A 15,106-nucleotide genomic window follows, 5' to 3' on the forward strand; every position below is an offset into this window, starting at 1 on the left:
CGGAGCGGAAGAGTCATTTCCGGGTTATCTGGTTTGGCTGCTGGCTTAGATTTGCATTTATAACTGTAAGTAGGGTGTGCATTACTTGAACATGTTGAACAATGTGGTGGCTTCCCTGTATTTGAGCAGTCCTTTGTTTCATGTTGTCCTGCACAGTACCCACATTTGGGAACATTTGAACACTTTGAAGTAACATGGTCATTGTAGATTTGACATTTCTCACATCTAACTGGAAGAGGTGAACTGGTACGAGATGGCTCAACACGATGTCGTTTTTTAAAGATGTAAGCACCATCTTGCAACAAAGTATAGATTGATATTTGAGACATGGTCAAAACCCGAACCATATAAGTTGGACCATTGTTATTTTTGATTCGAAGACATTTTGCTACATCTATGCCCTCGGCTTTAAGCTCGTCTAAGACTTCTTCGTTAGTTATATCTGGCATAACGCCTCGAATGACAACAGACATCATCGGTGAACGAGAGGGCGGTGGTTTTTGTTTGATCTTAGTACTGAGATTGGTAAGCTTAGCATTTTTTCCAAATATTTCGTAGCTGGCTTTGTTACGAAGCGTGATACCGAAGCTTTCATCATCAGATTTAATAATAATGCCATTCCTGGTAAACACAATCTCTTTGACACTAGCGTGAGGACGGTATTTTATTATCTGATTAAACATATGACGGCTATTGCTGTACTTGCTGTCGTAATCAGTAAGCAAAAAGGAATGTATCTTTGGCCCTGAGAGATGCAATAAAGTTTGGCTGCATTCCAGAAGTAGATGTCGATGGCGGCGACAAATCTGTAGTGCACTGCATTGGTTCTGCTTGTACAGGTGGTTTCTGTATGTAAGCAGGTGAACGAGATCGAGAGCGTTTGTCTACAGATTCGACAATACTTTCTGATAATGGTCGACCGCGCCGGTTCTTGAGATGATCCCTTCCTGTTTCTTCCGAGGGGTTACTGGTGGGAGGCACAACTATCCCCCGTAACCGATGCATGATCCAAAGGGAACAAGACAATGGACAACAAGAAATACTCAGCCGTAGGTATTATATAGGCGAAAAGCACCCCCTTCGAATACGTGCTACAAAAAAGGAACAGTTGGTCAGAGTATGACTGTAAACAATGACCTTCAAAAAATTTAGTAAAAGCCCTCCAGAAGATGAGGATCTTCTGTCAGACTCCTAAGTAGCGTGTCTGTACCGTTCTCACAAGTACGTCTACAATACTTGATCACTGCTTAGTGCAGTAACTAACTACAAGAGGAGTTAGGTTTGAAGAGTATATGCGTGTGACAACCTACTTTTTTTTAAGTGCTAGTCGTAGTGACTAGCTACCTGGAAGAGGGTTACGCCCTCGTTGAGGTGCGGGCTGGGAAGGAAGAGAGGAGAGCTATGGGAAAGAGATTGATGGGCTAAGAGATTTTATTTTATTCCATTATGATATCGATGGCAGAATCTTGTAAAAGGTCGGACATAAGGAACTTCGTTCCTTAACATGAGGTGTGGAAGGAAAGGAGAAGAAACATATCTATATTTATACATAGTGAACACATTACATAAATGATATTTATATGCATACACAGTAAACAATGGAACATAAGATAATAATACCATCTAATAATAACAATAATAACAACAATAATAATAATAATAATAGAACTTCATAATCGCGAAAGTAACGAAATAGCAAATGATGTTGAAACATGGAGAAAACGGCAGTCACTATGATGAGAGAGATAATGCAAGGTAATTGTTAAAATGTAACATGTAAAATGGAGATGAGGTATGAAGCAAGGTGCGTTACACAGGACAACACATAGGTTCTGTTAGTGAGACAAATGAAGTCATCTTCTGCCTAGGGGCAGCTCTAGGCGATAATGAGAGACGAAGGGAGCCCAAGTTAGACACAAAGGGAATTACTGTGCAGGAAAAGATGGATGAATGAAAGGAAGATGTTCATGAAGAATGTAATCTCCAATGATTAATAATAAGGGATCTTCGGGTGGTATAGGGCGAACAGTAGCGATAATGGAGGATGAAGATGTCGGTGTGGTGTAGGGTGGAGTGCGAGATGATGCATTGCGTCTTGAAGTAAGGGATGCTGTGTGTGTAGGCGTTTAGTGATATAGGTAAGGCGAAGTTTCTCGATGTAATATTGCAAAGTTGGGAATGAAATAAGGCGGTATAAATCCTGGGTTGGGCTAGGTAATCGGATGCGGAAGGCGATGCGAAAAGCGTGGCGTTCAAGGATTAGCAGCTTATTGTAGAATTTAGGTGAAGCGGCTACCCATGCGGTAAAGCCATATGTTAAGACTGGCCGTAGGAACACTTTATAAGTATTTAGAATGGTGTGCGGTCGAAGGACCCAGGTAGTACCTGTCAAGCGCTTTAACAAATTCAGCCTATTGTATGCTTTAAGAGTGACGTGTTCCAGGTGTTTAGTCCAAGTTAGCTGTCGGTCGTATGTTATACCTAGATAGGTAACTGTGTGACGTGGTTAGATGGGAACGTGATCAACGTGTAAAGTGAGCTGTCGTTGATTTCGATGAACTCTAGAGTAGCGTCCACGTGGTTAAAACACTATGGCTTGAGTTTTGGCCGTATTTATTGTAAGTCTCCATCTAGTACACCAGGATGTAAAGCGATCTATTGCGGTTTGAAGGAGAAGGTTGATCTCTTGAATGGTTGTAGCAAGAGTGAGAAATGCCGTATCGTCAGCGTACTGAAATAAATGAGTATGTTCGGGCAGTCGAGGCATATCTGAGACATAGAGAAGGCACAATAAGGGCGACAAAGCTGAGCCCTGTGGTACACCGGAAAGGAGAAAAATGGGATGAGATAAACAGTCATGGATTGAAATGTATGCCAGTCGATTAGTAATGAAATTATAAATGAGTCGAATGTATACTATGGGCAATCCAAGGTGTAGTAGCTTATAGATAAGTCCAGTATGCCACACTTTATCAAAAGCTTTTTCTAAGTCAAAGAGGATTAAACAAGAAGGTTGGTTTGAATTGTAGTGTTCAGTGATAAGAGTTGTGAGTCGGAGAAGTTGATCATTTATGGAGAAGGATGGTCTAAAGCCAGCTTGTGTGAAAGGAATGATATTGTGGTCGTTCAGATAAGTATGTAAGCGTTTGACTAGTATACGTTCAAAGATCTTACTAAGTGTAGAGGTTAGTTGTATAGGTCGATATGACGTAATATCCTCAGGAGACTTGTTAGGCTTTGGAAACATTAACGTTTTGGAAACATTAACTACAGGCCAAAGGATGGTATCCAGTGCGTAAGATAAAGGTATATATAGTAGCGAGTAAGACTAGTAATGGTATAGGACATTCTTTAATATGGCGGTAAGTGATATTGTCAAAGCCGAGGGCTGTGTTGCGTTTATTTTGAGTGACTTGAGTTATGTCCTGTACGGTGATAGGGGCCAAGATAAATGTATTTTGTGATAAGGCATGGTGAAGGTTCGGTTGAAGGACTGGTGATGATAAGTTGAGAGTATCTGCAGCGTGTGGGGCGTGATCTAGCGAAGTTGGAGTGAAAATCTGTTGTAAGTGGTCAGCAAAGGCGTCAGCTTTGTCTTTGTCTGTCGAGAGAGCATTGTTTGTGGTTAAGACTGGATACGGAGTTTTGGAGAATTTGCCACACAACGCATTGAAACGAGCCCAATATTTACTAGGGTGTGATACGTCGGAAAGAGAGTTACATGTTTTCACCCAACATCGTAGTTTATAGGCTTTGATATAATTTTTGACTGTGCGTTGGAGTTGCCTGTGGTGTCGTAGTACGTCTGGATTTCGCGTGCGTAGAAAGTCTTTATAAAACTGGCGTGAACGGCGAATCAACGTAAGGTATTGGGGTTGTAGGGTAGGATGATATGGCTTAGCTGTGGTAGTAGGTATATATAATGCGCTGGCTTCTTGTATGATAGTTGCTATAGTGTCAATATTTGTGTATAAGGTCTCTTCAGACGTGGGCTCGGTGAGATGAATGGTGCATTGAGTAATGTGTTTGCGGTACTCTTCCCAGTTAGCTTGGTCGTACCTGAGGCTAGTACGAGGCGGTACAAGAGAATGAGAGTTACGAACTGCTAATAGATGGTAAATGACTTTAATTGGAGCATGGTCACTGCCTAGGGTATCTAAAATTTCAACTGTACAGTGGGAGATGATATTAGAAGATGCAATAACAATGTCCGGTGTTGTATTCGAAATTGGGCGAGTGGCTTTCGGCAGATTTAGTACGATACCTGTAGTGTTGGTCGTGATGAAATTGGGAAAGGTAGTTTTGTCTTGAAGTGTGCGGCTGTGCATATTGAAGTCTGCCATGATAAGGTATGTTTTATAAGTATTAGATATGTATTGTAGAAATTGATACGGAAGTGGATGACCTGGTCGTATATAGATAGTGGCTAGGGTAATGATCACCTTTTTAAAGTAAATTGTGGTTAGCAAATACTCCGGCAAAGGTGCAGTCAGATAGTGATGTTGACGATATGGTAAGTTGGGAGAAAATCCAATGGAAACACCCCCGTTGGCACGAAGAGCCGGCGAGGGATTTTCGGCATGAAGCATCGTATAGCGCGGGATGCGACAACAGCGAGACTGCGTTAAAAAGGTTTCATTTAGCAAGAAAGCCGTTACGTGTTCTTCAAGAAGAAGTTGTTCAAATAGAAGTTTGTTTTTCGGCAAAGAACGAATGTTTAGAAACAGAAAAACCAAAGCCATGATGAGGTTATGGGTTCGATATATTTTGTGATTTATGAAAGTGAACTGTGTTGCCAGAGTACGTAGCTGTGAAGGTGATATGAAACGTTGTTTTGGCTGCATGGATGATTTGTTGTAGTATGTGTGGTCGGATGAATGGATGTATGTTCTGTAGCGAAAGTGTTATGAAAGTGAGAAGTTGATCAAGGGTAACTGGTGGTTCAAGCGGATGAAGTTTGTCAGTAGCCTGCGCCGGAGGTCGCAAAGGAACTAGGAACTATGAGTTTAGGATGTTCTTGAGCTGGTTCCGGTTTTGCCTTGCACTTATAGCTATACGTCGGGTGTTGTTCGTTACAGGTGGCGGATTGTGGTGGCTGTTGGAGATTGGTGCAAGTGCGAGTGTTATGATGACCAGCACAGTAACCACATTTAATTGAATTCTTACAATCACTGGTGAGATGAGAGTTATAGGTCTGGCAACGTTCGCATCGAATCGGCATAGGAGCTGAAGATCTAGAAGGCTCTACTCGATGGATGTGGTTGTAGATAGAGGCACCGTGTCCTAACAGCTCATCGATGGTGGCTTCATGCGGAGTAAGTACTCGAACCATATATGTAGGCCCTCGATCGTTTCGAATCCTTAGTACCTTGTGGATGGTGTGTCATTCATACTTGAGCTCATCTTCAATTTCTTCATCTGTGTAGGAAGGGTCAACCCCAAGGATGACGACGGACAGCATCGGTGAACGTCTTGGTGGTGGAGGTTGCTTGCGCCTTGAAGAGGTAAGAGATCGAAGCTGGGCGTTCTTCCCAAAGATGTCAATTGGCACTTTGTTTTTGATGGTGCTGAGGAGTGTAGAATCAAAAGTCTTGAGGATTATTCCATTCCTGGTGTGCACTATTTGTGAGATCGTAGCACGTGGCAGATATTTGCGCAACTGGATCGCTACCATTTTAGCATTGCTGAACATCGGATCAAAGTTGGTAAGCAGCATGGAGTGAATTGGTCTTGAGAGATCATCAGGTTCCTACGTCCATCTGGTCAGATTCGGAAGCCGTAGTGGAATCCAGATGATGCTTCTTGGACGGTGGAGAATGCTGTACTCTGTCGGCATAGGTGGTGTTATTGTCGGACGCTGGAGGCGATCTGGAGTGGATGGAAGCGTTAGAAACGGCTGAAGCAATGGACTCTGCAGAATCATGGCGTTTGTGACCCTTCGTCTTGCTAGAGCTGGCCGATGATTGGTCCTTCCGTGGTCGCACTTTCGTGCTATTCCCCGATGGGCCGGTTACCAGTTGAGGGAGACTTGCATGTGTACCTTTCCCTTTGTAACCAGAGACTGTGCGCGGATCCGCCATGGAAAATCTGTCCGTGGGCTACTGCCCAAAGTATGTATGCGTCAATGTCTGCTAATGGTGTGATGAAACTTGATGTTTAATGAAAGGTAAGACTACCCGTTTGGATAGTAGTCTAGGTGCAGCTAGCTTCAAGTCAGAACTGTAGTACCGTTCGCCCTTGGCTTGATTAGTCTGACAAACGGAACTCGACAGAATGACGAGGAAAGAAAGCCGAGGATGAGGAGCAGGAAGGTATTTACAAAAAGCAGCTGTTCTGACGTCTGGTACGTCACAGCTGATTGATCGATTAAGCAATCGATCGGAAGTATGACAACCTACTTTTTTTATTTTTTTATTATTTTTTTAATTGCTAGTCATAGTGACTAGCTACCTATAAGAGGGTTACGCCCTCTTTGAGGTGCGTGGTGGGAAGGAAGAAAGGAGAACTATGGGAAAGAGATTGGTGAGCTAAGAGATTTTATTTTATTCCAGTATCATATCGATTTCATAATTTTATATAAGGTCGGCCTTAAGGAACTTCGTTCCTTAACATGAGGTGTGGAAGGAAAGGAGAAGAAACATATATATATATATATATATATATATATATATATATATATATACATAAAACATATTCATATTGATACACAGTAAAACAATGTAACATATTAATATAGTAATACAATTAATGATCGCGAAAATTACGAAATAACAAATGATGTTGGAACATGGAGAAAACGGCAGCCACTATGATAAGAGAGTTAAGGCATGGTAATTGTTAAAATGTAACATGTAAAATGGAGATGAGGTATGAAGCGAGGTGCATTACACAGGACAACACATAGGTTCTGTTAGTGAGAGAAATGAAGCCATCTTCTGCCTAGGGGCAGCTCTAGGCGATAATGAGAGACGAAGGGAGCCCAAGTTAGACACAAAAGGAATTACTGTGCAGGAAAAGATGGATGAATGAAAGCAAGATGTTCATGAAGAATGTAATCTCTAATGACTAATAATAAGGGATCTCCTGGCGGTAAAGTATAATGGTATAGGGTGAACAGTAGCGATAATGGAGGATGAAGATGTCGGTGTGGTGTAGGGTGGAGTGCGAGATGATGCATTGCGTCTTGAAGTAAGGGATGCTGAGTGTGTAGGCGTTTATTGATATAGGTAAGGCGAAGTTTCTCGATGTGATATTGTAAAGTTGGGAATGAAATAAGGCGGTATAAATCCTGAGTTGGGCTAGGTAATCGGATGCGGAAGGCGATGCGAAAAGCGTGACGTTCAAGGATTAGCAGCTTATTATAGAATTTAGGTGGAGCGGCTACCCATGCAGTAAAGCCATAAGTTAATATTGGACGGAGGAACACTTTATAAGTATTTAGAATGGTGTGCGGTCAAAGTCCCCAAGTAGTACCTGTCAAGCGCTTTAACAAATTCAGCCGATTGTAAGCTTTAAGTGTGACATGTTCCAGGTGTTTAGTCCAAGTTAGGTGTCTGTCGTATGTTATACCTAGATATGTAACTGTGCGACGTGGTTGGATAGGAACGTGATCAACGTGTAACGTGAGCAGTCGTTGATTTCGATGAACTCTAGAGTAGCGTCCACGTGGTAAAAACACTATGGCTTGGGTTTTGGCCGCATTAATTGTAAGTCTCCACCTAGTACACCAGGATGTAAAGCGAACTATTGCGGTTTGGAGGAGAAGGTTGATCTGTTGGATAGTGGTACCAAGAGTGAGGAATGCCGTATCGTCGGCGTACTGAAATAAATGAGTACGTTCGGGCAGTCGAGGCATATCTGAGACATATAGAAGGTACAATAAGGGTGACAAAGCTGAGCCCTGTGGTACACCGGAAAGAAGAAAAATGGGATGAGATAAACAGTCATGAATTGAAATGTATGCCAGTCGATTAGTAATGAAATTATAGATGAGTCGAATGTATACTATGGGCAATCGAAGTTGTAGTAGCTTATAGATAAGTCCAGTATGCCACACTTTATCAAAAGCTTTTTCTAAATCAAAGAGAATTAAACAAGAAGGTTGGTTTGAATTGTAGTGTTCTGTGATAAGAGTTGTGAGTCGGAGAAGTTGATCGTTTATGGAGTAGGATGGTCTAAAGCCAGCTTGTGTGAAAGGAATGATATTGTGATCGTTGAGATAAGCATGTAAGCGTTTGACTAGAATACGTTCAAAGATCTTACTAAGTGCAGAGGTCAGTTGTATAGATCGATAGGAGGTAATATCCTGAGGAGACTTGTTAGGCTTTGGAAACATTAACGTTTTGGATGTTTTCCAGGGCAAAGGATAGTATCCGGTGCGTAAGATAAAGGTATAGATAGCAGCCAGTAATTCTAGTAATGGTATAGGACATTCTTTAATATGGCGGTAAGTGATAGTGTCAAAGCCGGGAGCTGTGTTGCGTTTATTTTGAGTGACGGAAGTTATGTTCTGTACGGTGATAGGGGCCTGGAGAGGTGCATTTTGGGATAAGGCATGGTTAAGGTTCGGTTGAAGAAGATGTGACGATAAGTTGAGCGTATCTGCAGCGTGTGGGGCGTGACCTAGCGAAGTTGGAGTGAAAATCGGTTGTAAGTGGTCGGCAAAGGCGTCAGCTTTGTCTTTGTCTGTCGAGAGAGCATTGTTGGCGGTTAAGACTGGATACGGAGTTTTGGAGAATTTGCCACATAACGCATTGAATCGAGTCCAATATTTACTAGGGTGTGATACGTCGGAAAGAGAGTTACATGTTTTCACCCAACATCGTAGTTTATAGGCTTTGATATAATTTTTGACCGTACGGTGGAGTTGCCTGTGGTGTCTCAGTGCGTCTGGATTTCGGTTCCGTAGAAATTCTCTATAAAACTGGCGTGAACGACGAATCAACGTAAGGTATTGAAGTGGTAGGGTAGGATGATATGGCTTAGCTGTAGTAGTGGGTATATATAACGAGCCGGCTTCTTGTATGGTAGTTGTAATAGTGTCAATAGTGGTGTATAAGGTCTCTTCAGAGGTGGGCTCGGTGAGATGAATGGTGCATTGAGTAATGTGATTACGGTACTCTTCCCAGTTAGCTTTATCGTACCTTAAGCTAGTACGAGGCGGTACAAGAGAATGAGAGTTACGGACTGCGAATGGGTTGTAAATGACTTTAATTGGAGCATGATCACTGCCTAGAGTATCTAGGATTTCAACTGTACAATGTGAGATGATATTAGAAGATGCAATGACAATGTCCGGTGTTGTATTCGAAATTGGGCGAGTGGCTTTCGGCAGATCTAGTACGATACCTGTAGTGTTGGACGTGATGAAATTGTGAAAGGTAGTTTTGTCTTGAAGTGTGCGGCTGTGCATATTGAAGTCTGCCATGATAAGGTATGTTTTGTAAGTATTTGATATATATTGTATAAATTGATACGGTAGTGGATGACCTGGTCGTATATAGACAGTGGCTAGGGTAATGATCACGTTTTTAAAGTAAATTGTGGTAAGCAAATACTCCGGCAAAGGTGCAGTCAGATAGTGATGTTGACGATATGGTAAGTTGGGAGAAAATCCAATGGAAACACCCCCGTTGGCACGAAGAGCCGGCGAGGGATTTTCGGCATGAAGCATCGTATAGCGCGGGATGCGACAACAGCGAGACTGCGTTAAAAAGGTTTCATTTAGCAAGAAAGCCGTTACGTGTTCTTCAAGGAGAAGTTGTTCAAATAGAAGTTTGTTTTTCGGCAAAGAACGAATATTTAGAAACAAAAAAACCAAAGCCATGATGAGGTTATGGGTTCGATATATTTTGTCATTTATGAAAGTGAACGGTGTTGCCAAAGTACGTAGCTGTGAAGGTGATATGAAACGTCGTTTTGGCTGCATGGATGATTTGTTGTAGTATGTGTGGTCGGATGAATGGATGTATGTTCTGTAGCGAAAGTGTTATGAAAGTGAGAAGTTGATCAAGGGTAACTGGTGATTCAAGCGGATGAGGTGTGTCAGTAGCCTGTGCTGGAGGTCGCAAAGGAACTATGAGTTCAGGATGTTCTTGAGCTGGTTCCGGTTTTGCCTTGTACTTATAGCTATACGTCGGGTGTTGTTCGTTACAGGTGGCGCATTGCGGTGGCTGTTGGAGATTGGTGCAAGTGCGAGTGTTATGATGTCCAGCACAGTAACCACATTTAATTGGATTCTTACAATCACTGGTGAGATGAGAGTTATAGGTCTGGCAACGTTCGCATCGAATCGGCATAGGAGCTGAAGATCTAGAAGGCTCTACTCGATGGATGTGATTGTAGATAGAGGCACCGTGTCCTAACAGCTCATCGATGGTGGCTTGATGTGGAGAAAGTCTTCGAACCATATATGTTGGACCTCGATCGTTTCGAATCCTTAGCACCTTGTGGATGGTGTGTCCTTCATACTTAAGCTCGTCTTCAATTTCTTCATCTGTGTAGGAAGGATCAACCTAACGGATGACGACGGAGAGCATCGGTGGACGTCTTGGTGGTGGAGGTTGCTTGCGCCTTGAAGAGGTAAGAGACTGAAGTTGTGTGTTCTTCCCAAAGATGTCAATTGGCACTTTGTTCTTGATAGTGCTGAGGAGTGTAGAATCAGTAGTCTTGAGGATTATCCCATTTCTGATGTGCACTATTTGAGATATCGTAGCACGTGGCAGATATTTGCGTAACTGGATCGCTACCATTGCTGAACTTAGGATCGTAGTTGGTAAGCAGCATGGAGTGAATTGGAGGTGAGCCGTCATCAGTGTTGGAAGTTCCTACGTCCATCTGGTCAGATTCGGAAGCCGTAGTAGAATCCAGGTGATGCTTCTTGGACGGTGGAGAGTGCTGTACTCTGTCGGCATAGGTGGCATGTTTGTCGGTCGCTGGAGGAGATCTGGAGCGGATGGAAGCGTTTGAAACGGCTGAGGCAATGGACTCTGCAGAATCATGGCGTTTTTGACCCTTCGCTTTGCTGGAGCTGGCCGATGATTGGTCCTTCCGTGATCGCACTTTCGTGTTATTTCCCGATGGGCCGGTTACCAGTGGAGGAAGACCTGTATGTGTACCTTTCCCTTTGTAGCCAGAGACGGTGCGCGGGTCCGCCATGGAAAATCTGTCCGTGGGCTACTGCCCAAAGTATGTATGCGTCAATGTCTGCTAATGGCTTGATGAAATGTGATGTATAATGAAAGGTAGGACTACCCGTTTGGATAGTAGTCCAGGTGCAGCTAGCTTCCAGTCAGACCTGTAGTACCGTTCGCCCTTGGCTGGATGAGTCTGACGAACGGAACTCGACAGAATGACGAGGAAAGAAAGCCGAGGAAGAGGAGCAGGAAGGTATTTCCAAAAAGCAGCTGTTCTGACGTCTGGTACGTCACAGCTGATTGATCGATTAAGCAATCGATCGGAAGTGACAACCTACACTCATATACTCCACTACTATTATTGCAGCACCTACACTAGAGTGGCTATAGGCGTTTTATAGCTCCACACACTCTTTAGATGTGTTGCCAACAGCAACACGAACAAAACTCCTTGTGAGGGGATAAAACTATATTGTCATGTCTTCTTTCCAGTGCTCGTATTTATTTCTAGCTTCACAATGATTGCTAGGAGTATATTAAAATGTTAATGCTGCCATCTACAATGCACAATTTCAATAGAGGCAGCAGTTTGAAAAAATACATTTGCACTCAATAAGGGTCAGGGTCAAATGGACCTGCTTCAGGGTTAATGCTATAAATTAGTAAACCTACTACATGACTTACAATAACCTAAGTATTTTAAAACAATAACGCAAACAATAAAAAGTAAGAGAATATCCATTCTTTTAGTATCACAGTATCAGGATAATTACTGACAAAATAATCCATATGGATCCAATGGATCCATTTGGTAGTCGGAGGGTTAAGAGCCCTCATAGTAAGTAATGGAAACTACACAAGACATTAGTCTAAAATAATCCCTTGAACTATTTCGTAGCTAAAACTAAAAAGACATTCTTTTGATAACTGTAATTACATGAATTTTCCTCTAACTTGATTTGAGTTAAGACTTGTAACTCCCCGCGTACTTTTAGATAATATTGTATTTATTTACCAGAACATGTTAATTGCTCTTGTGGGAACTGGTTAGCGTTCTTCCTTCCAATACCATGATATAGGCTCGATTCTTCGGGAGAGTTATTCTTCTGTTTTCAACAACGAGTAACGTCTGTTTTGAAATCAATTACTTCCTTATAATTTACATTGTGAAATATTTAGAAAGAGGGCATTTTAACTAATAATGTACTAACGCATCAAGTAATGTTCCCATTTAAATGCCATTATCATTCATAGCATCGAGAATAGTTGTCTTAATGAAATTGAGACTCTGAATTTATTTCTGCTGAGAGCTCTTGTGAACCTCATCTCATATAAAGATGTCGGGTTATTTCTCGTACAGCATCGCTGCTTAAAGGATCTCTAAATTGAACATTAAGTAATTTACTTGCTTGTTTGTTTACGATTAGTGACTCTCATTAACCATGACTGAGATGTGCTTACATTTTACTGCGGAAGATGAATGAAATTCAATATATTGCGGTGGTTAGAATGCTACTTTAATCTGCTGCTCTGATTTAGCCTTAATACTAGAGTGGAACGTTAAACTTCAATAATAAATCATATAAGGTAACTAAATGTCTTCGTATGTAAGAATAGTTATGCTTACTAATATCTGTTCTCAATTAGGAACGAACTTAAAGCTTATATGAAATTGAGATTTCCTATGTTAATCATATCTTTGTCCCAAAAGCCGGTAACATTAGTCAAAATACACAGAAATCCTTTTCGTAGTTTTTAAACTTAGGCCATAGTATTAATATAATATATATGCACATTCTTAAATTTTACAAATTATATCGAATCGCACAAAAGTTATATTATTTGTGTCAGTAAGTTTTTTATCCTTAAGCGATTGGTGTTTTTAATATCATAATATACTTTGTATTACAATATATTATTTTATCAAGCTTTCATTCTCCCGGGAACAGATGCAGTGTTGAAGAATGTGATTAACGAGTTACGTTACTCGGTTGTATTATAAATTGCAGATTAGTTTGTTCATCCTACAATGTTTACCTATCATTTTAAGATTAACGAATAATTCATATTGAAGTTTTCTAAGATAGAATCGATTTATTGAGCTAATTTTCTTACGTTCGTAGCAGAGTTTAAATATATTATCATGATCTTAAAATTGATTATCTTTTAAAAATCAATTTTGGTCTCGTGGCCAGAACAGATTTCCTTGGAAGTTTATTTCACTACCGAGTCTGAAACTGTACTTACCTTTTACAACTTCAGGGTCATAGTTACGTTCCATATCGTATACAGCAGCAATGATCAAGATCGCAAATACTTCAAAGAGTAATGAGGCAACCTGAAAAGATAATGAACATATATTACCGTATATATACACAGTAAGTCTTACGAGGAAACGGTCTTAAGTGTAAACAACCGATTTGGCTGGGGTTGGGATATGTGTGACGGGAGACCAAAGTAGGAAACACTTATTTTGGCGTTTGGGCCCATACGCAGAAATTTCCGAAATACGGGGCCCCAAAGTGACCCTACATGCCACAACTAGGAAGCGAATGACGTTACTTGTACACAATCGATTTGTTTCGGGTCCGGATATGTATTACGGGAGACCAAAGTAGGAGACACGTATTTTGGAGTTTGGGTCCATACGCAGAAATTTCCGAAATACGGGGCCCCAATGTGGCCCTACATGCCATAACTAGGAAGCGAATGACGTTACTTGTACGCAATCGATTTGTTTGGGGTCCGGATATGTGTTACGAGAGACCAAAGTAGAAGACAGGTATTTTGGCGTTTGGGCCCATACGCAGAAATTTCCGAAATACGGGGCCCCAAAGTGGCCTTACATGATATAACTAGGTAGCGAATGACGCTACTTATACAAAAACGATTTTGCTGGGATCCGGATATGTGTTACGGGAGACAAAAGTAGGAAACACGTATTTTGGCGTTTGGGCCCATACACAGAAATTTCCGAAATACCGGACCCAAAATATAACTACATGATATAAATAGGTAGCGAATGACGTTACATGTATTATCAGTCAGAAAAGTAAATGTACACCTATTTTTCGAATCTGGCATTCCTGCGCTCTATCCGTGGAGAGTATGAGATTTAAATCAATCAAATGTTTACTGAGGGGCAAAAAGAAAAGTTTAATCTGGATAAGGCATTGTAGAGGAGCACAAGCTGTGAATAGGAATAGTGCATAGTGTAAATAAAGGATGACACCGAAAGAGAAAGCCAGAAACAGCTGTTAAACTTAGAAAAAAGAGTAAAATTGGTCGAAGTGGGAAGATTAAACACAATTACAACAAATGCGCCTACAACTAAACGTTCACCACGCCATGATCTTGGTGTAGTGGTTAAGGTGTTGGCTTACAAATGAAAAGCACGCGAGTTTGAATCCACGTGAAGGACTTTTTTAAAAATTTTGTTAATAATACATGCAGCTCATGAGAGATGGTAAAAGAGGTCGTATTTAGTCTTTCGTAGCAATTATTATTGGTAATGTTTAATACTGATAATACTTTTTGTCTTTGCGTATTGCTTTAATTCTCTTCTTAATTTTGAAAGAGAAGAATATCCGAACAAATGCCACCAAAATTCCTCATATTTTGAATGTAAACGCCATTTGCAATCAGTAAAGAATAAAAAGTGAACGTTCCGATGTAGCTGCAAACAGTAAAAAGAAAAACATGGAAGTGGAATGTTCGAGTCCATACTCATGGTTATTAAAATTACAATTTCTACATGCTTTACACCTCCCAACCACGTTTCTACGTTAGCAATTAAGAGGTTTCTGGTTAGGTTAGGCTGGTCAATACGTTTTGCAAAGGGGCCCGGTTTAGCTCTCACGCACCACAGGTGCGAGCAGGGAGCAAAACACCTTTTCTCTCTCCCTCTGTGTGTCTATTTATCTATCTATCTGTATATATATATATATATATATATATATATATATATATAT

At 41.1% G+C, this 15,106-nt stretch overlaps 1 protein-coding gene across 1 annotated transcript in view; it reads right to left on the bottom strand.

The window, feature by feature from the left end:
* LOC145681635 (uncharacterized) overlaps window positions 1-15,106 on the bottom strand; it is a 566,147-nt gene that overhangs the window by 429,462 nt on the left and 121,579 nt on the right. Inside the window, exon 3 of the mRNA XM_081753251.1 lies at window positions 13,383-13,473. Coding sequence (XP_081609377.1) covers window positions 13,383-13,473 — 91 coding nt within the window. The remainder of the gene's footprint in view (window positions 1-13,382; window positions 13,474-15,106) is intronic.

The sequence above is a fragment of the Thermobia domestica genome, chromosome 3 (assembly GCF_964235325.1).
Source record: "Thermobia domestica chromosome 3, izTheDome1.hap1.1, whole genome shotgun sequence".
Lineage (NCBI taxonomy): Eukaryota > Metazoa > Arthropoda > Insecta > Zygentoma > Lepismatidae > Thermobia > Thermobia domestica.